Here is a 21874-nt window from a genome sequence, read left to right as displayed (position 1 = left end):
CCTTTTGGATGGGCTCGTTGTCTGGTTTTGGGATCAAGGTAATGGTGGCCTCCTAAAATGAGTTTGGAAGTTTTCCTTCCATTTCTATTTTTTGGAACAGTTTCAGAATAGGCATTAATTCTTCTTGAAATGTTTGGTAGAATTCCCCTGGGAAGCCATCTGGCCCTGGGCTCTTATTTTTTTGGGAGATTTTTGATGGCTGCTTCAATTTCCTTAGTGATTATAGATCTGTTCAGGTTTTCTATTTCTTCCTGGTTCAATTTTGGTAGTTGATACATCTCTAGGAATGCATCCATTTCTTCCAGGTTATCTAATTTGCTGGCATAGAGTTGATCATAATATGTTCTTATAATTGTTTGTATTTCTTTGGTGTTGGTTGGGATCTCTCCTCTTTCATTCATGATTTTATTTCTTTGGGTCATTTCTCTTTTCTTTTTGATAAGTCTGGCCAGGGGTTTATCAATCTTGTTAATTCTTTCAAAGAACCAGCTCCTAGTTTCGTTGATCTGTTCTACTGTTCTTTTGATTTCTATTTCACTGATTTCTGTTCTGATCCTTATTATTTCTCTTTTCCTGCTGGGTTTAGGCTTTATTTGCTGTTTTTTCTCTAGCTCCTTTAGGTGTAGGGTTAGGTTGTGTATTTGAGACCTTTCTTGTTTCTTGAGAAAGGCTTGTATTGCTATATGCTTTCCTCTTAGGACTGCCTTTGCTGCATCCCAAAAATTTTGAACAGTTGTGTTTTTATTTTCATTGGTTTCCATGAATTTTTTAAATTATTCTTTAATTTCCTGGTTGACCCATTCATTCTTTAGTAGGATGCTCTTTAGCCTCCATGTATTTGAGTTCTTTCCAACTTTCCTCTTGTGATTGAGTTCTAGTTTCAAAGCATTGTGGTCCGAAAATAGGCAGGGAATGATCCCAATCTTTTGGTACTGGTTGAGATCTGATTGGTGACCTAGCTTGTGATCTATCTTGGAGAATGTTCCATGGGCACTAGAGAAGAATGTGTATTCTGTTGCTTTGGGATGGAATGTTCTGAATATGTCTGTGAAGTCCATCTGGTCCAGTGTGTCTTTTAAAGTCTTTATTTCCTTGTTGATCTTTTGCTTAGATGATCTGTCCATTTCAGTGAGGGCAGTGTTAAAGTCTCCCACTATTATTGTATTGTTGTCAATGTGTTTCTTTGCTTTTGTTATTAATTGGCTTATATAATTGGCTGCTCCCATGTTAGGGGCATAGATATTTACAATTGTTAGATCTTCTTGTTGGATAGACCCTTTAAATAAGATATAGTGTCCTTCTTCATCTCTTATTACAGTCTTTGGTTTATAATCTAGTTTGTCTGATATAAGGATTGCCACCCCAGCTTTCTTTTGGTGTCCATTAGCATGCTAAATGGTTTTCCACCCCCTCACTTTCAATCTGGGGGTGTCCTTGGGTCTAAAATGAGTCTCTTACAGACAGCATATCAATGGGTCTTGTTTTTTAATCCAATCTGATAGCCTGTGTCTTTTGATAGGGGTATTTAGCCCATTTACATTCAGGGTAACTATTGAAAGATATGAATTTAGTGCCATTGTATTGCCTGTAAGATGACTGTTACTGTATATTGTCTGTGTTCCTTTCTGGTCTATGTTGCTTTTAGGCTCTCTCTTTGCTTAGAGGATCCCTTTCAATATTTCTTGTAGGGCTGGTTTCGTGTTTGCAAATTCCTTTAGTTTTTGTTTGTCCTGGAAGCTTTTTATTTCTCCTTCTATTTTCAATGACAGCCTAGCTGGATATAGTATTCTTGGCTGCATATTTTTCTCATTTAGTGGTCTGAATATATCATGCCAGTCCTTTCTGGCTTTCCAGGTCTCTGTGGATAGGTCTGTTTCCACAGAGACCTGTGGATAGATAGGTCTAATGTTTCTACCTTTCTAGGTTACGTATCTCTTCTCCAAGCTGCTTTCAGAATTTTCTCTTTGTCTCTGAGACTCGTAAGTTTTACTATTAGTTGTTGGGGTGTTGACCTATTTTTATTGATTTTGAGAGGGGTTCTCTGTGCCTCCCGGATTTTGATGCCTGTTTCCTTCCCCAAATTAGGAAAGTTCTCTGCTATAATTTGCTCCAATATACCTTCTGCCCCCCCCTTCTTCTTCTGGGATCCCAATTATTCTAATGTTGTTTCATCTTATGGTATTGCTTATCTCTCAAATTCTGCCCTCGTGATCCAGTAGTTGTTTATCTTTCTTTTTCTCAGCTTCTTTATTTTCCATCATTTGGTCTTCTATATCACTGATTCTCTCTTCTGCCTCATTTATCCTAGCAGTTAGCACCCCCATTATTGATTGCACCTCATTAATAGGCTTTTTGATTTTGACTTGGTTAGATTTTAGTTCTTTTATTTCTCCAGAAAGGGTTTCTCTAATAACTTCCATGTTTTCAAGCCCAGCTAGTATCTTTAAAGTGATGATTCTGAAATCTAGATCCAACATCGTACTAATGTCCATATTGAGTAGGTCCCTGGCAGTCGGTACTACCTCTTCTTCTTTTTGTTGAGGTGATTTCTTCCATCTTGTCATTTTGTCCCTAGGAGAATAGATGAATGAGAGAACAAAATGCTAACAGGGTAACAATGTCCCCAGAAAATATACTCTAAACAAATCAGAAAAGACCTGAAGCCGGGGGGAAAGAAAGGGAAAGAAAGAAAAAAGAAAAAAAAAAAAAAGAAAAAGATAAAAGGAAATAAAATGAGAACAAAACAAAAAAACAGAATATGATCAAATATGATCAGGCTGGTGCATAGATCAGTGCCACACACTAGATTTTGGTTGTATTTTGGTCTGTTAGAAATAGGTGCCTCCCAAAATTTTAAAGAAAGAAAAACTTATCTATGTACAAAAATAAGGGTTGATAATGATGAAGGGATGGCATATGAATGTAAAGATGAAAATCATAAAAAAATTTATAAGAGGAATTGATAAGTTGTTTGAAAATAGAAAGAAGAGGATTTAAAAAAAAAGGGAAGAATGTGATCAGGGAGGAGACTAGAACAAAGCCATACACTAGAGATTTAAGGTATATTTTGATCTGTTAGAAGAAACTGTATCTCAAAATTTTAAAGAGAGAACCCCATATATATATATATATATATATATGCTAAAAATAAGGGTAAGTACTATGAAGGGATAGAATATGACTCTAAAAATGAAAAATGAAAACGTTTTTTAAAAAAGGGATTGATAAGATGTTGGTTGAAAAACGGAAAAAGAAAAATTCAAAAAAAGACAGGTGAAAAAAAAATTAACTTTGAAAGACTAAAGAATCATGGTAAAAAAGCCATGGATTCTATGTGCAGTATTCCCCTAGCTCTGGAGTTCTGCCATTCTCATTGACTGGTAAACTTGGTCTTGGCTGGCTGTTCTTGCTGATCTTCTGGGGGAGGGGCCTGTATGCCGTGGTTCCCAAATGTTCTTGCCGGAGGCAGAATTGCCCCGCCCTTGCTGGTCCGGACTAAGTAATCTGCTCGGGTTTGCTCTCGGGAACTTTTGTTCCCTGCAAGCTTTTCGTACAGGTTTGGAGGAGGAGAGTAAAAATGGCGGCCTCCCAATCTCTGCCCCAGAGGAGCTGAGAACTCAGGGCCCCACTCCTCAGTGTGCCCCCAGAGAAAAGCAGTCACTCCCGTCTCCCCGGTCTCCAGCCACACTCCATGCTCACCTGGCCTGTTGCCAAGCATTTCTGTCTCTGGCACCCGACCCCGTGTGTTGTCTCCAAACCTAGCAGATCCCTGTGGTGCCCTCCTGCACTGCTCCTCCCGGGGGAGGAAGGGGAGTCTCTGTGGATCTGCCACTTGTTGGGTCCTTGCTGGAGCAGCAGTGGCCCGACTGGTGCCGCGGATCACAGTTTATGGCAACCCCGAGCTGAGAGCCCGCGCCTTGGCTCCGTGTCTGCAGCCGGCTTCCCTGCTCCGATACCTGGGAGCTCTGCCGCACTCAGGCACCCCCAGTGTTTCTGTGACCCCGAGGGTCCTGAGACCACACTGTCCGATGAAGGTTCCACCCCCCGCTTAGCCATGGGAGCGACGTCCCTCAGCGGAGCTGACTTCTAAAAGTTCCGATTCTGTGCTCTGCTGCTCTATCACTTGTCAGAAGCAGCCGACGGAGGCCCCCTCCCCCATTGTCTATCCTCCCGAATATCGCCTCGGATTCACTTCTCCACACGTCCTACCTTCCAGAAAGTGGTCACTTTTCCGTTCAGAGAGTTGTTGCTATTCTTTTCTTCTATGTCCTGTTGAGTTTGTAGGTATTCAGAATTGTTTGATACCTATGCAGCTGAATTCCTGGGACTAGACGAAATCCAGGTCTCCTACCCCTCCACCATCTTGCTCTGAAAAAAAAATCATTAGTTTTTGATGTAGTTTTCCATGATTCATTATTTGTTTATAATACCCCGTGCTCCATGCAGAACATGCCCTCTTTAATACCCATCACTAGGCTAACCCATCCTCCCACCCCCCTCACCTCTAGAACCTTCAGTTTGTTTTTCAGAGTCCATCGTCTCTCATGGTTCATCTCCCCCTCCTATTTCCCCCCCTTCATTCTTCCCCTCTTGCTATGTTCTTCTTCTTCTTTTTTTTTTTTTTTAACATATAATGTATTATTTGTTTCAGAGGTACAGATCTGTGATTCAACAGTCTTGCACAATTCACAGTACTCACCATACTACATACCCTCCCCCCTGTCTATCACCCAGCCACCCCATCCCTCCCATCCCCCATCACTCCAGCAAACCTCAGTTTGTTTCCTGAGATTAAGAATTCCTCATATCAGTGAGGTCATATGATACATGTCTTTCTCTGATTGAACTTATTTCGCTCAGCATAACACTCTCCAGTTCTATTCACGTTGTTGCAAATGGCAAGATCTCATTCCTTTTGATGGCTCCATAATATTCCATTTTATATATATACCACATCTTCTTTATCCATTCATCTGTCAATGGACATCTTGGCTCTTTCCACAGTGTGGCTATTGTGGACATTGCTACTATAAACATCGGGGTGCACATACCCCCTCGGATTACTACATTTGTATCTTTGGGGTAAATACCCAGTAGTGCAATTGCTCTGGATCATATGGTAGCTCTATTTTCAACTTTTTGAGGAACCTCCATAGTGTTTTCCAGAGTAGCTGCACCAGCTTGCATTCCCACCAACAGTGTAGGAGGGTTCACCTTTCTCTGCATCCTTGCCAACATCTGTAATTTCCTGACTTGTTAATTTTAGCCATTCTGACTGGTGTGAGGTGGGATCTCATTGAGGTTTTGATTTGGATTTCCCTATGCCGAGCGATGTTGAGCACTTTTTCATGTGTCTGTTGGCCATTTGAAACATACTCTTGATACTATATTTTGGATTTTGTTCCTTCTCTACCTAAACACCTAATTAAATAAAAATAATGCATTCATATAATGGTTAATTTAAAATTACTCAGAATTAGTTATAGTATGTAGTGTTTTGGATACATATCCTTGGCCTATGAAAGTAAACTTATAGAATGAAGTAAAATTTTATTTTATGTATCACACCAGCCATTTTGTTATACATCTGTAGTAAATGGTCTTCTCTGCCAAACCTGTTTGCCATAATATACCTGATGGGTATTATTCACAATATCAGTCCTCTTTTTTTTTTTATTCTTATGTTAATCCCCATACATTACATCATTAGTTTTAGATGAAGTGTTCCTTGATTCATTGTTTGTGCATAACACCCAGTGCTCCATGCAGAATGTGCCCTCCTCAATACCCACCACCAGGCCAACCCACCCTCCCACCCCCCTCCCCTCTAGAACCCTGTTTGTTTTTCAGAGTCCATTGTCTCTCATGGTTCGTCTACCCCGCCGATTTCCCCCGCTTCATTCTTCCCCTCCCGCTACCTTCTTCTTCTTCTTTTTTTTTTTTCTTAACATATATTGCATTATTTGTTTCAGAGGTACAGATCTGAGATTCAACAGTCTTGCACAATTCACAGCGCTTACCAGAGCACATACCCTCCCCAGTGTCTATCACCCATTCACCCCATCCCTCCCACCCCCCCCCACTCCAGCAACCCTCAGTTTGTTTCCTGCAATTAAGAATTCCTCATATCAGTGAGATCATATGATACATGTCTTTCTCTGTTTGATCAGTCATCTTTTGACACTTTGAGGAAAGCCACATGTGCTGTGAAGAACTAGGAGTCTGAGAGCATTGTCCTTTGGAAGACCTTTAGATAAATCTTATTTTATCAGACAAATGTGGGTTTGTAAAGGAAACAAGTACAAATCAAATGATATTTAAACACATTTATTGTGCTCAAATTTGAAATAAATCACACAACTCTTTATAAATTAAAAAAAAATTATCACTTTTTTTTATTATGTGTCCCTTATTTGATCTGCATATTTATAGATAAGATTTTCTTAAAGGAGTTTACCATAATTAAAGTTGCTTGAGAAACCCATCTCATTGCATGGATGTATGTTTCACCAAAGGCAGTTTGGGCGTGTCCATTGGACCAAGGTTGAGAAAGTGAAGTTATAGACTTGTGTTTGCCACTTATTATATTAGTAATCTTAGTAATCTTAGTCAATTCAGTTTACCTTTCCTGAGGCTTTTTTTCTCTAGTCTGAAATGGTGGTAATACTAATGGTTTATCTATATTTCCTTCACAGCATTATTGTACACAATCAATTGAGTTTATATATTTGAAAAATATAAAATACTTTATACATGGAAAGGATGACTATTACTGTTGAAAGGAGGAAATCCTAGAGTAAACTGGGATCTTTTATTACCAATAGCATTACTACTGTATGGTGGAGAAAATGAGAGCTATATTCATATATGTATTAGAACTAATTTTATGCTAATTACAGTGACCCTGGCAAATTGGCCAGACATGTCTGGGGTCTCTCAGAGAAGTGAGCATTGGGCAGGTAGACAGCTGTTGGCATGCACCACTGAGTTTGGCTTAGAGTGACAGCACAGAATAATGGAAGCACAGCCTTTGGAATCAGATAGATCCTTGCTTTAGGTTATTGGTTCTGTTGTCAGGAATAAATTACCTAATTTACCTAAATCTCAGTTTCCATATTTATGAAATGAAGTAACAATAAGCACTTCAAAGTGTTGTTGTGAGGATAAATTGCAATATTCATTACTTCCACAAATATTTACTGAGTGCATACTGTGTGTCAGGTAGTATTAAACAGTGCAGATATAACCGTGAGTAAATTGAACAAACATCCCTGCTCTCATAGAACTTACATTATAGAGCAAGGAGACTGGCCATTAATAGGCACACAAATAATAAGCATAATTATAGATAACAATAACTGCTATAATTTAAAAGACAGAGAAATAGAATGTAGAAAACTGGATGAGTGTACAAAGGGACAAGGGCTACTCTAGATAGACAGGAATGTCCTCTCTGAAAAAAGTTCTGGGCATTTGAAAGGACTAGCTTTGTGAAGATCTTGGGGTAAAGCATTCTAGACAAAGGGAACAGCTAGTACAAATAAACACATAGGTCTTAGTATAGCAACTGTACATTACATATAGTCACCAAATAGCTGTTTATGTTTTTATTCCTTCTCATCTTCCTTTTCCTTTATCTCTTTTTTGAGGAATCTGACATTTAAGAATAAGGTTCATAGTAAAATCATTAATTCAATTAGCCACTTACTACTTAGTAGCAAATTTTGTGGTGTAGTCATGGTGATGGGAATTTCTTCTGGTTTTAGTGAATATTTCCCAGGTTCATAGGTATTTATTTGTGAGAGAAAGAGACCAAATGTTTTAACCTTTTCTTCCAGTGTATACTCAAAATTAGTACAGGATTTGAAATCCTCTGAAAATAGCCCTCTCTCCAAATTCCTCTATTCTAAACATCTACCCACACATATCCATTTCTTTGTATATAAGTAATTCAATTCTTGAACTAACCTTTCAGGGGACAACAGGTTTTGTGAAAAATTGGTTTGCAGTAAATGAAAAAATTCTTTGAAATTTAAAATTTTATTTACCCGTTAAGTAAACTTAAGTCAAAAGTTCCAGGAAAATGTCCACTCTCTGGAGCCCTCCGAGAATAGATCATTCTCCTACTCTGTTCTCTGCTCAGTGGGTAGTATTTCATTATCTCAGTTATGAAATGTGGGAGTTGATCTTGATTCTTAATTCTTATTTTTTTCCTAAATCCCAGTGTGTCCTAATTCTTATTCATTCTTACTTTGCCCATCCTCCCACCCTTTATACATTTTCCACACTGCTGAGATCTTCCTTAAGAAATATACATACAAATATGTATATTTATATGTATGTATATGTTATGTGTATATATATATACACACACACAGTGTGTGTGTGTGTATAATTTGTATGTATGTTGTAATTCTAGTTAAAACCCTTAAGGGTTTCCTGTACCCTACTGTCCCATTATTCAAAGTGTGATCTGTTGACCAGATGCAGCGGCATCCCTTCAGAGCTTGTTAGACATGCAGAATTTCAAGCCCCATGTGAGAACTACTGAGTCAGAACCTGCATTTTAGTAACATCTCTAGTTGATGTTTCACATTAAGTTGTGAGAAGCAATGACCTGGAGGATGAAGTTTGCATAGCTTGACCTCATATACATAGCCCTCTATGTTTGGACCCTTGCCTAACTTTCGGATCTCAGATTCCCCCATCCTTCATGAACTAACTTGAACTATAGCCACTTACATTTGTTTCCCCAAATAATCTGAATTCCTTTCTCCCATTTCTACATGCTTTACTTTATGCCTAGAATGCCTCTCAACTCTCTAGTCTGATGCTTACCTAATAAGCCTCTTCTTGACTTCTAAGGCTTAGCTTAAATGCAGATTCCTACATAAGTGCCTTCCTTGATAACTGTCCTACCAGACTTAGCCAGTCATTCTCCATGTCTTCAATACAATGTCTGTATCTATGTAATAGCCATTATCTAGTTGTACAATTAATTTTTACTGTGTCTGCCTCTTGCTAGAATGTGAACTCTGAAGATGGGGGGAGGGGACAAGTACTTAGTTATATTGATAGCCAACCACTTAGTATGGCGCTGGAAGGTATACCATAAGTGTTGACTGATTCTTTTATTTAACAAGCATTTGATAGATATTGCATTATTCAATATGTGTAAAAGAATGAAGTGCTTCCTTCCTGCAACTTACACACACACACTTACACATGTATATGTATATACACACATATGTATATGCACATATACACAGGTGTATATAATGTGCACCTTACAATACATACTATACATACATACATACATACATGTAAAAGATATCTTTGTACTCTGCCGGATAGATTATTCAGTTGACAGACAGGCACTTGGTGAACTTAATCTATGAATGGTTGCTGGGCCTGAAATGACATTTGAAATGTCATTTTAATGTAAGAGAAATGGACTAAAAGAGATAAAAGTCTTTACCACACACCAAGAAAAATGGCAACTGGATCACATCTATGATAAACCAGCTATAAAGATCATCATTTAAACTTCTAAAATTCAAGTATAAAAATACTTATAAGTCAATAGCACAGTTTTATTAAACAAAAGCTAAAGCAGTCAGATCAGGTTTTCGGATTGAGAAAAGAATGCCGACTCATTTCCATTTAACTTCACAGAGATTTTATATAGTATGATATTTAATCTTGTTTTGGGGAAGATTGTTTGACTTTATAGCATGTATATATTTACCATAAATATATTGTAAAGGTATAGTAATTTTTTTACTATACAGTATATTTTTATTATACAGTATATTTTTACTATAAAAATTTAAAATTTGTCTGAAAGCTATACTATAGAAAATTTTAAAAATGACTTTATTGTCCTAAATTGTGAGGTCATGAATGAATTGAAGAATTAAAGAATTGAAAGAGACTTTTTATTTTTCTTTTCTTCCCAAATCAGGATGCATTATGTTGCCCTCAGCTTTCAGGATACAAACTTCTCTAGGAAAAGAATGGGAGTTCACAGCAATTCTGCTATTTGTTTTTGGTTTTGTTTTATTTTTTTATATTGTTTTACATTTTAGAGAAAAAAGTGTATCAGTACCTTTGACTGGTTTTCCCCCACATAACCTCCAAAAGGAAACAAAAAAACCTATAATAATGATTATTACTTGGAATTTGTCCAACTAACCACAGATATCAGCACTATGCAAGAGGCGTCCCAAATGGATCTTATGGTATTCTGTGGCAGAGATCTGAGTTAAAAATTTAGGCACTTTCAAATATTTCCTTAAAATTATTCTGAGACCCCTAGACAGAATGCGTCAAAATAATCAAATATACCACTTTTCCAGGTAGCAATATAGTCAGCAATAGAGATTCTCCCTGAAGACCACTTACTCACATTAAAAAAAAAAAAATCCCAAAATCAAATCATAAGGTATGAATCATACCATTTATTATCTACACTAGCAAGAATTTTGGTTGTTGCATAAAACATAGTTCAAAAACTGTTAATTAAAAAAACCTTTTTCTGTGTTTTATGTTTTTATACAGAGATCTATAATGTATCATGTTATTTTTATGATATCCCACAATAATGGTTCTAATTAGAAAATGTGAAGAAGAGTTCTATTCTTGCTGATAAAAAGTATTTGAAAATCATTTGCTAAAGTTACCAGAAATAAAACCATATATTTTTAGCAAAACAAATCCTTCTTCTCTGGTCTTTGTTATGAATCTCCTAGGATTTCAAGATACAGTGCTTTCTTGCTAGTCCTTTAAAATAAAACTGTCCTTAAGTAATACACATGTAATTTACTCGGCAATCTGAAGTTCTATTTAAATCGAGGACAGGTCTAATTGCTAGTTCTTCCTGGCTGACTGCTTGATGTTGGCTATGGCACCTGATCTACAAAAGCCTGCACATTCTTGATTAACATTTGTCCAAAAATATATATTCATAGGTGTCAGGAAGACAAGGCACATACAAAAATAATATCAATCAACCCCCTTTACTTTGTGTTAAGTTTTGCCAGAATTTTGATTATCTGAGAAAAAAAACCTCTATCAGAGAGAACTGTGTACCTTTAAACTGATGACATTCCATGTATATTTTTCAGAAAACGCTGTCCAACGTATATGCATTTTTTGAAACTTGAGAAGATTATAAGAACAAATTGATATGAATTGCATATTTAATAGGTTGTAATTATGTCTTATCAAAAGCTCAATTTTTTTAATCCTTTATTCTTTGGAAATATGGTAATTGTCCCCTTTCACATGTAGTTAATTATAAATTTCAAGAAGAATTAAGTAGGCTAAAACTCGTCACTTTTTTTTCTTTGTCTCTATGGTAGCAGTGAGAATAGAAATGAATTGCTTTGATCTTGTTTCTGAATGGCCTTTCTTTCCTCAAAGTATGGACCTTATTTTGTGGACTTGAAATTTTAGATATTTATTAGCTATTAAATCAAGGAAGGTATTTTTTACAGATGAACTTAAAAATGTGTCAGAAAGAAAAATGCAGTTTATTTTAGAAATCACAGGCTTTGTTTCCATGAGTTTGTAGTTTAAAATAGATAAGATCTGCCAATGAAGAATATTCTTTGACCGGAGTAATACATGACATCTAAAGTTTGTTTCTTGCAAGGAGAAAGGTACAAATGTAGTCCATTCTTCCTGTCTTGTTTTGTTGTCAGTAGGATTCAGAGACAACATGTAAATATTAATGATATTTAAAGTATTTTGCAAGACTATGTTTTTAAATCTTGTAGTTAGAGGCTTAAATTATTCTATTGTATCTAACTCTGCATAGCAATAATTCAACTTCCAAAGTATTCTAGAGCTTCAGGCAGTATTAGGACATACTGCCACAAAATGTTAAAACACTTAATATATTTTTTAGAAATATTTACAGACCAATGATTTCAAGTATGTGATTCCAGACTTCATAGTCAATTCTGGCTCCCAAATTCAGTTATCTTAAAACTGCAGTATTTCAGATATTCTTTTCAACTGAGACTTAAACTTACCTTTAAAATTCCCCATGTTTGCTAAGTACTTTCTTGTACTTTTTCTCATTTAATTTTCATAGTGATCTTGTGAGATAAATATTATTATTTTATATGCAGAGGTGAGAAAATAGGCTTGGAGGAGTTAGTTAATCCCTGATTAATGAGATAAATATTAATATTTATATAATATAAACATATTTATCTTAATACTGTTAGAGTATGTACTAGACCCTGGGCTAAATATAGTACAAGTATTATCTTATATAATCCTTATAATAATCCTTAAAATGGTATTTCTCTTTCCACTTTATAGATGAGAAAACCAAAACTCACAGAGACTAAGAAACTTATCTAAAGTTCCAGATCCAGAAAGTAAAAACTCTGGCATTCTAATTCAGGTCCAGTGGATTCCTCATAGTATTAAACGCCCTTCTCTACAACCTTTCAGCGTTAACATGATAAAAGAATGAACTAACAATACATATCAAATGCCTGGCATCTAATACGTGCTCAGTAAATATGATTTTATTATATATGGAGAAAATGCCTTCTGAATCTAAGTCCTGGGGCCCTATCTTCATTGATACCATGCAGTGTCAAGTTACAACAGTAACAGTAGCTCTCATGTATAATACATCTTTAAATGTCACCAGCCCGAGAATTCAGAGCCAGTCTCACTCATCAGAGTTAATTAATCCAGGTAACCAGATGGTTACAATATTATTTTAACCTAGAGTGTTTAATCCTTTTATGGACTAGCTAACCACTGATCACACCTTTGCTAACCTGGGCAAATGCTTGCCTGGAGTCACAAGGGATTTTGGAAAGCGTGAATGTGACTCAGCATTGCCACTGAAAAACCCTCATTCTCAGCATCTGTAGAGAATGGGTCAGCAGCATTTTCATTTACAGAGGAGGCAAGTGCATGACCCCCACAGCATGGCTTCAGTCTTAGTAAGGATTTCCTCGGAAACAAATTAGGCCAACTTATTTTAAACATCTTTGAAACCTGAGAAAATAAAAGGAAGCAAGTAGAAAGACAAGCCCAGGAAGGGATGAAATCAGGTATTGAAGGATTATGAAGAATTATGTCCAAACTGAATGAAAAGGTTAACAGTAATCATGAATATGTTTTGCATCTGTAATTGATACATTGGATAAACAAGACTTATGGGATGTAATGATGGAAGCCACTTTAATGGCTCTCCATTTTTTGCCTAATACTTCTTAGTGTCAGTAATCCCTACCCTGTTTCATCCCTAGATGAAAACTCGAGCGGTCCCATTACTTCCCATGAATTTCCAGTTATTTGCAAGGAATTAAAAGTCCTACAATCACTTAAAATCACAAATACAGATTCAATTTAGTGGTTAAAATTGTCCAGTTCCAAATATTAATCATAACTCCGAACACTTCTTCAGATATAAGATTTTCTCTTCCCTACTATGGGATCTTCAGATAAGACAGGATGCTTTTCTTCTCCATTTGCTAGTTATTCATCCTTCCAGGTTTGGAGCATGAGAGGGAAGTAAAAATAAGAAAGGAGAAAGTTCTTATTGGATTGGGATTATCTTACTTTTTTGCTATCTGAAACTGACATGGAATAATAAAGATAATAATAACAAATACAAAGAAAATAGCTAGCACTTACATAGTGATGATTGTGTATAGGAATAGTTCTAAGTGCTTTACTTGTAGTAATTCCTTTAATCTTCATAACTGAGGCAAAGGGAAGTTAAGCAACTTGCCCAGTGTCACCTTGCCAGTAAAAGATGGATCTGGGATTTTAACCCAGGCAGTTTGGTTCCAGACCCTGTCTCTCCTGAGCCCTGTTGTGGGTCTTAGGGAGTTTTCCCTTCTGGACCTCTCTGAGTAAATCTTCTGTAATGTGGATGATGTATTTCTTTAGCCCCAGGTTTTTCAGCAGTGCAGTTCTCTTGGCAGGCATCACAATGGCTCCAGGATGGCTTTTGTTTTGTTTTGTTTTGTTTTGTTTTGACAAACTTTGAAAGTGCAGGCTGTCCCAAATGAAACCACTTCTCCTGAGGCAATAACCAATTTGCCATGTTATCTCACTCGTTAAATTTTTCAGGTGGGAGTTGGATCCCAGGATACTGGCCTCTCAAATTCAAGGAAGTTATATCAAGCCTAGGTGTAGGCCCATTGAAACCTCATTCACTAATTTAAGAGAAAAATGAGATTCCCACACCCCCCTTTGCCCCTCTGCAAATAAATCCCTTTATAAATCTCCAAACACATAACCCTTATATAACTTCATTATAGATAAGGGTTCAGAGACCTGAAAGTAGTTCTTGGTAATTTCCTTTGAAATTATAGCACCTCCTTTGGAATCTCATTTTTGTCATATCTTGATGTCTTAGACAAGATTACCAATGTAACATTTTGTGCCTATACTATATTTTTGCGCCTAGCAAAATTCGATTTTCTCCTTTTCTTTAACAACTTACTCTAAAATTACACACTTTTTATGGCAAATAAAGAAAATAACTGGATGAAACCTTTATTTGCTCAAATTATTTATATACATGTGTATATATAAACATTTATGTATATATGTAGATTCACACCTTCTATGTCTGTGTATATTCATATTTTGTATCTATAACTATATTTCTATAAAATTGTTAATTTGGATGCATCCTGGGAGTTTTGTATTTTTTTTTTTCAATTTTCTGGGAAATTCCCTTAACTCTCGATGTGCTGGAGCATATATTGAACTAGAAATCAGAAAATGTGTTTTCTAATCATTTTAAAAAGAAGAATTAATTTGTAAATATTATATTAATGTTTATAATAATTGACGCTGTAAATATAATTACTCATCACATTTATAAAGTACCTTACAGTTCACAGTTCATTTGCACAAAAATTATTACATGTCATTTTATTTCAGCCGTGCAAAAAACCACTTAGTTTTACCATTTGAACATCATGTTTTCATGTCTGTTTCCTCACCTGTCAAGCACCTGAGAGTTTCAAAAAAGATGAGAAAGGCATCTCAAGTACTATTCCAAAGACTCAACTCAGGAGAGCCTCTTATTTTTTTTTTTTTTAAGACTTTATTTATTTATTTGAGAGAGAGAGAAAGAGAGCAGGAGCAGGGTGAGGGGTGGAGGGAGAAGCAGATTCCCTGCTGAGCAGGGAGCCCCACACAGAACTTGACCCTGAGACTCTGGGATCATGACCTGACCCAAAGGTAGATGCTTAACTGACTGAGCCACCCAGGCACCCTGAGCCTCTTGTGTTTTGTATAGGACTAGGAATGGATCCATCTAGGTCTGTCCACTCCTTCTTAGGACTTATTTGTCCGACAACCTGTTGTCCATGCACCCCCTGTGAAGTAGAGATAAATGAGGGGAAGACAGAAGTCGGCTGTCCATGTAGCATAGCACAATTCTTTCACCTCAATTCTAGGTTTCTGAGGCCCAGAATCAAGGCACTTTCTGACCAAGTCCTAGAATACCTTAATTCAACACTGTAAGATGGTGCATGGTGCACCTTTATCTCAAAGGCCGTCTGCTCATCCTTTCCCCTCCTAAAAGCTTTACTGGAAAACTGAAGTATTTACTCTGTAAAGCCCTTCCTTATTTAGAGTTCAGTACTCTTACCTTTGTCCTGAATTTCTCCATACAATTTTTCATAACCTTTTCTCGTCCTTTATTCCTGCCCCCAAAATGGGTAAGATGGATCTTTTTGATTGGCCCATGTCATGTTTTATTTATATCATATCAATAATATTGCTTTATAATTGCATGCTTATGGGTCATTTTTTTTCCCTTAGACTCAGAACTTCTTTTAGACAGAGTATATCCTTATTCCTAATACAGTAGCTGGCACATACCAATTTTTCAACGAATGTTGACCAACTAAATGAATGAATGAATGGTCATTTAACCCTGTTTTTTTTTTTTCCCCCTTAAGATTTATTTATTTATTTTAGAGAGAAAGAGAGCACAAACAGGGGCAGGGGCAGAGGGAAAGGAGGAGAGAGTGAGAGAAGCAGACTCCCGACTGAGCATGGAGCCCAATGCGGGGCTCAATCTCATGACCCTGAGATCATAACCTGAGCTGAAATCAAGAGTTGGACGGTTAACTGACTGAGCCACCGAGGCAGCCCTTAACCCTGTTTTAAATGTAACATGCTATAGTATATCTCCTAAAAGTTTGGGAGCTCTTTGAAGAAAGAATAATTATTTAAATTTTTATGTCTTTAAATTTATGTCTCCCTATATAGTTAGCATGGTTTCTTCCACATAATGCTTATTTGATAAATGAGTGGATGGGTAAAGGAATTAATGATTATGTGTACGGTACTATCATGAGACAGTTCTCAGCCCAGGAAAAAACTCTCTGATTACAAGAATCATTTTACTATGACTATTACAATAGAACCTTTCAGCTTGTTCTCTGCTTTCAGAAAAACATGCTGTTTTGAATAAAACATTAGGTTAAAATTTTGTTTGGATGAATCAGTTCTCACCCTGCCACACACAAACTTGTTTGGAGGATTAAATGACTAAAAGGTCTATATGAGTACTTTGTAAACTCCAAAGCACTCTAACAGACATAAACTGCTGATATTCAAAAAAATCCTCACTCTTTCTGGAGATGGGATTCATTGGGTACAAGATCTTCAGTTTTCTTTGCCAAGTGTTTGTCACTATTCAAATCCTCTATAGTTATGTATTTACATAATCAATCTGAGGTGTAATTGTCCAGCATGTCTGGCTCATTTGCACAGGATAATCCAGAATGAAATATGTCAAGATATTACAGTCAGAAAAAGACAACTAAGGAAGGTGAGAGACTTGGAGACATCAACCTGTCTAAACACTATAGCATTTTAAAAAGACCAAAACCCATTGATAGTTCTGTCTCTTGAGAGAACATGTTTTCCAAGGTTAGCACTGCAGATCCTGAATCCTGATCAAGTCACATATCGACATCTGTAGGAATGAATATCCAGGGTAGTTGGACGCGAGAGAAGGGAAAGCTCTGTCTTGAGGTTAATTTGTCACCATTTTTTTTTTAAATTTTATTTTATTATGTTATGTTAATCACTATACATTACATCATTAGTTTTTGATGTGGTGTTCCGTGATTCATTATTTGCACATAACACCCAGTGCTCCATGCAGTATGTGCCCTTTTTAATACCCATCTTTTATCTTAAAATCTTGTTTGGAGAGCTGCGCTGGCCCTTTAGGGAATTCTAATATTCCCTCTTGATTTTTAGCTTAAGAATTAACTTAAAGGTAGGTTGAGAGTGTCTTTTCCTCTAGTATTTGTTCTCTTTCTAAATGGCCTTGTAAGGGGTGTGGATCTTCCAAATAGATGGTACCCCTAAACTCTTCTGACCACAGTGCCCACATTAAATGTTAGAAACAATATTGAAGAAGGAGAATGAAAACTTGAAGGGAAAAAAGATTTTTAAACCCTTTACTTTACCTACTGTGGCAGTTCCCTTGACCCCTGTTAGATTTTATCTTCTTTCAAACTAGAAGGATGGTTTAGGTAAAACCTAAGGTTAGGGTTTTAACCACACTTGAGTTGAAAGCTCTTGTGAGACCATCTCTACTGGCAGTTCTCAACCTTTGTTATACCTCAAACTCACAGAGGAATAACTCTATCTTATGGTAACAGTAGATCAGAATGATAGGGGTTTTCAACTGGAGGGTACACTCCTTTGGAAGAGGGAACATAATAAATTCTTGGGAGGAATGTGAGGTTTAGAAAAGATCCATGGGTGAATGACACTTCCTCTCCCCACATTGAATTGTGGATCTAATAAAAACCCTCTTATTTTATACATGAGAAAAGTGAGGTTTAAAGTTTTAAAGTAACTTTCCCAAAGTTTCACAGATAGATTAAAGGAAACACTACTGAAATCCAAGATCCTAACTTATAGTCTGATCTTATATATTTTTTTTTTTGGTCACACACTAAGCATAATAATTTATGTCCATGTGGCTTCTGTCTTCAGTAGGCCTTTTTATGTGTCTGCCCCTATGTAATCATATTGTTAATCTGCTTGATTAAAACACTAATGGGAAGTCTTAGTATCCAAAACTCAGGTAGTAATGGAGTAAGAGAGACTTACACAGATTTCCATCTTTCTTTACTGCATGCTGTGAATCCATGGCAATTCAAACACTCCTTATTTTAGCCCCCATCACATTTTATGAGTACTTATATTCCTCCACCGAGGCATAGCTCAATTATTCTTTACCTCTTTGTCATGTGCTCCATAAAAATGAACACTATCTAGATATAAAACAAGTTGCTTACTACTATTAATAATAATAACAATTATAAATTATTACAAAGGAGACATTCCTCACCATTAACATTGTTTGGTATGAATTCTCATGTTTAGAAATAATAATAACTAGCATTATTTTTCTTCCAAATTTTTATTTAAATTCTAGTTAGTTAACATATAGCGTAATATTGGTTTCAGGAGTAGAATTTAGTGATTCATCACTTACATACAACACCCAGTGCTCATCACAAGTGCCCTCCTTAATACCCATCACCTCTTTAGCCCATCCCCCACTACCTCCCTCCATCAACCCTCAGTTTGTTCTCTATCATAATAATAACTGACATTTTATTTTTTATTATTTTTAAAAAATTTTATTTATTTATTTGACAGAGAGAGAGAGTGAGCACAAGCAGAGGGAGCTGCAGAGGGAGAGGGAGAAGCAAGCTCCCCACTGAGAAGGGAGCCCAGTGCAGGGCTAGATCCCAGGACCCTGAGATCATGACCCAAGCCAAAGGCAGCCACTTAACTGACTGTGCTACCCAGGTGCCCTAACTAGCATTTTAATAATATTTTCAAATTTCAAAAAGCTTAACCTCATATGTAGATAAATTATATTTATTTATCTGGCTTAAGCTATCAGAAAAGGAAGATAAGATTGTCCTGTTACTTTGTGTGTTCTATTAACATCCTTGCAAATTATGGTTATGATCTGAGGTGAATTTATATGTATCATCTAATAAAATTTGTATGAATAAGGCAAAATACTAACACTGTTTTGCAGATGTAACTACCAAGACTCAGATCAGCTCATGGCTGCAAGTACATGGTTGAGCTTAGCTTGAAATTGTGGTCATCTAACACCAGCTGAGTGTACGTTAGGTACCCTGTTGGTACTATATGTCATATTTTGATTTAAATAAGAAAACTCAGCATGGAGATTGATGGTCTAAGTGTATTTTTATGGTGACTTTATCAATAATCACTCAAACAGCACTTCAGAGCTTAGTGATGCCTTAAAAATAGATTACCTAAATAAAGTTTGTTCTAAAAAGCTTACAAATCACAAAAAATAATTGTTAGTGTAAGTACTGAATTCAATATTTTATTCTAGTTAAGTCAGAAATGTTGGGATCATTGATAACATGGAATCATTAGTTGATGACATGTCTTAAGCCCCATTAAACAGATAGAAAATGAAAAATACCAGAAGCAGCTTCTCATAGAGGGAACATGCATGGGCATGAGAGCCAGTCAGATTCTTGCTGCAATCCCAGCTAGGCTCCTTTCTTCTAGGGTAGCTTTTAGGCAAGTTGCTTATCCTCTCTGAGCCTCAGTTTATTCCCCTGTAGAATGGGCATAATAATACTGCTATCCATATTGTTGTGGTGACTAGTGATAATATAATGGATCTAGACCAAGAGCATATTTAGTAGCTCAATAAATCACAGCTAGGTTTTTTATGACTATTGCTAACCTTATTATTAGCCTGTTTATATTATAATTGAGCGTAAAAGGTAAAAGATTGTTATTTAAATCACCTCCTCCCCCTTTTTAACACTAACCAGTTCTCCTTATTATAGGGATTGAGCAGTATTATTAGTTAAAGGGAAGCACTTCGTTCTTTCTAAAAGGCTGATTAGAAATGAATTTATAAGAGTTACAACAAAAGAATAGGTTAGCTAGAGATAAATTTCTTATGTAAAAAGAAGTGCCTGGCAAATGGCTTATGATGTCAAATCTCCATGTTCTTTGTTTGATTTCTTTTCACCTCATTTTCTGATGTGACAGGAAAGACCTCTAAGATCTATCCTGTATGACTGTACATTCTGGGGTTCTATCAAATGCCCTAGAGAGAATCGTCACCCCTAGTTCACAATCAGGAAGGGGAGACAAGTAAACAAGTCTATCTGTACCTTGACCAAAATGATCTCACACGGATATAGCATGTATCAGTGTTGTCTGGGAGCCTCTGGGTTAGGAGAGTTCTCAGATGGGTCCTGCTGTAGCCAGGAAAGGCCACCCGCTGAGGAAGCCTAGTGCTCCAAATCCAGTCTTTAGAGTAATAGGAAAAGCAAAGGATGATTTCTTATGCTTTGATAAGAGTAGAAATCACAGACCTAGTTTTCTGCAGCACTCTACCCAAAAATCATCCTCAAAGGCTTCTCCTATACTTGTAAATAAGGTAATAAACACATTGATGATAAATATGTCAGCTTGTGTATATCACTGCACGTAATATATAAAATATAACATCATTTTTACTTATTTGCAGCAAAACCAAGGCAAATGCCCAGCCCAGAATTGTTCAGTGGAAGCCCCTGCTTGGATGCCTGTCCACCACTGTACTGTAAGTTTGATAATTTGATTATTCCAAATTGGCCAGATGAAAGGAGAATTATTTTTATATTTTGGAACAACCTTAGTGGAATGGGCTAGAATCCTTCCTGAGATTCTAGAAAAGAGAATGTTTTTTTCAGAAAGCTCTACATTATAAGAAATACCTGTGATTAGGGATTTATGTATTTTTTTTGAGTCAGGATAATTTGCCAAAGATTTATTTAAATGGATTATTGATGATTTAGATTTGGACAGTCATTAAAATGAATATATTTGCACATGTATTTTTTCAGCAGCTGCATATTCAGCAATACTTGATTTTAGATGCTTCAGAGAAGGATGCTTTCTCTTCTGTCATTGTTGTGTTGACTGTTTAATAGTGATGAGTACGCGGATTTCCAATTTTCATGTCTTTCTGGTATAATAATGGTCTCTGCGTTTGTGTGAAATCTTCTATCAGAGAATTTTCAAGTGCCCTAGAAACAAACAGGTACTATGTCATCATCCCTGTATTACCAATGGGAGATTTAAATGCAAAGGGAGTAAGAATAGTGTATCAATTGTAAAGCTGGGAATAGATCTCAGACACCTTAACTCTTTTCATGAACTCATTCTACTACACCGTAAAGAAAAGAAGTGAAGAAAGTGGCTGATTTGTAGGATATTCTCCCATACGTGCATTGCCTGATAAATGTGACAGTGGTTCCTTTGGGAAATGTGTGTACTGTAACTGACAGTTTGCCTGTTATAAAATAATTTGTGTGTAATGGGGACAAGGAATTTGAAAATTACTTTTCGGGCATTCCCCTCATTTGAACCACCTTGCAAGCAATGTAAAGTGATATGTAGAGCTTCTTAAATATCCTCGTCTTTTGTTCAGATACAAGCTGCTGGAAGGTGTAGCTGGGCTATCATAACGTGACTTATGACTGCATTCTAATGCAGTAGGCCTGGGGGAGCCTACTTTTCACTCAGATTCATAAGAGCATGAAGCTCTTTCCTTGTTTTTGTTTATCTGTGGAAGGAGGAGAAGGTGGGATCACTTTCAATGAAGGAGAGATGATGATGCTAAATTTTGGAGGCATTCCTGCAGTGCGGAGGCAGCCCAGACTTGCTGGAGACTTGGAGAATAAAAATGTCACACTTTTGTGAGCAGATGGTCAGAGGGGAGTGCATGCTAAGGGACTCTGCTGATGCTAGAGAAAGGATGAGTTTTAATAATTCTGTTTCT

At 36.6% G+C, this 21874-nt stretch overlaps 1 protein-coding gene across 2 annotated transcripts in view; it reads left to right on the top strand.

Moving 5' to 3' along the window:
* LOC118004280 (disks large homolog 1-like) overlaps window positions 1-21874 on the top strand; it is a 1118862-nt gene that overhangs the window by 532424 nt on the left and 564564 nt on the right. For both annotated transcript variants that reach the window (XM_034995574.1, XM_034995573.1), the window contains exon 5: window positions 20579-20653. In XM_034995574.1, the coding sequence (XP_034851465.1) occupies window positions 20579-20653 (75 nt within the window). The remainder of the gene's footprint in view (window positions 1-20578; window positions 20654-21874) is intronic.

This window comes from Mirounga leonina, unplaced genomic scaffold (genome assembly GCF_011800145.1).
Source record: "Mirounga leonina isolate KUSES-001 unplaced genomic scaffold, KU_Mleo_1.0 Mir_92, whole genome shotgun sequence".
Lineage (NCBI taxonomy): Eukaryota > Metazoa > Chordata > Mammalia > Carnivora > Phocidae > Mirounga > Mirounga leonina.
This window is presented reverse-complemented; position numbering and strand designations above follow the sequence as displayed.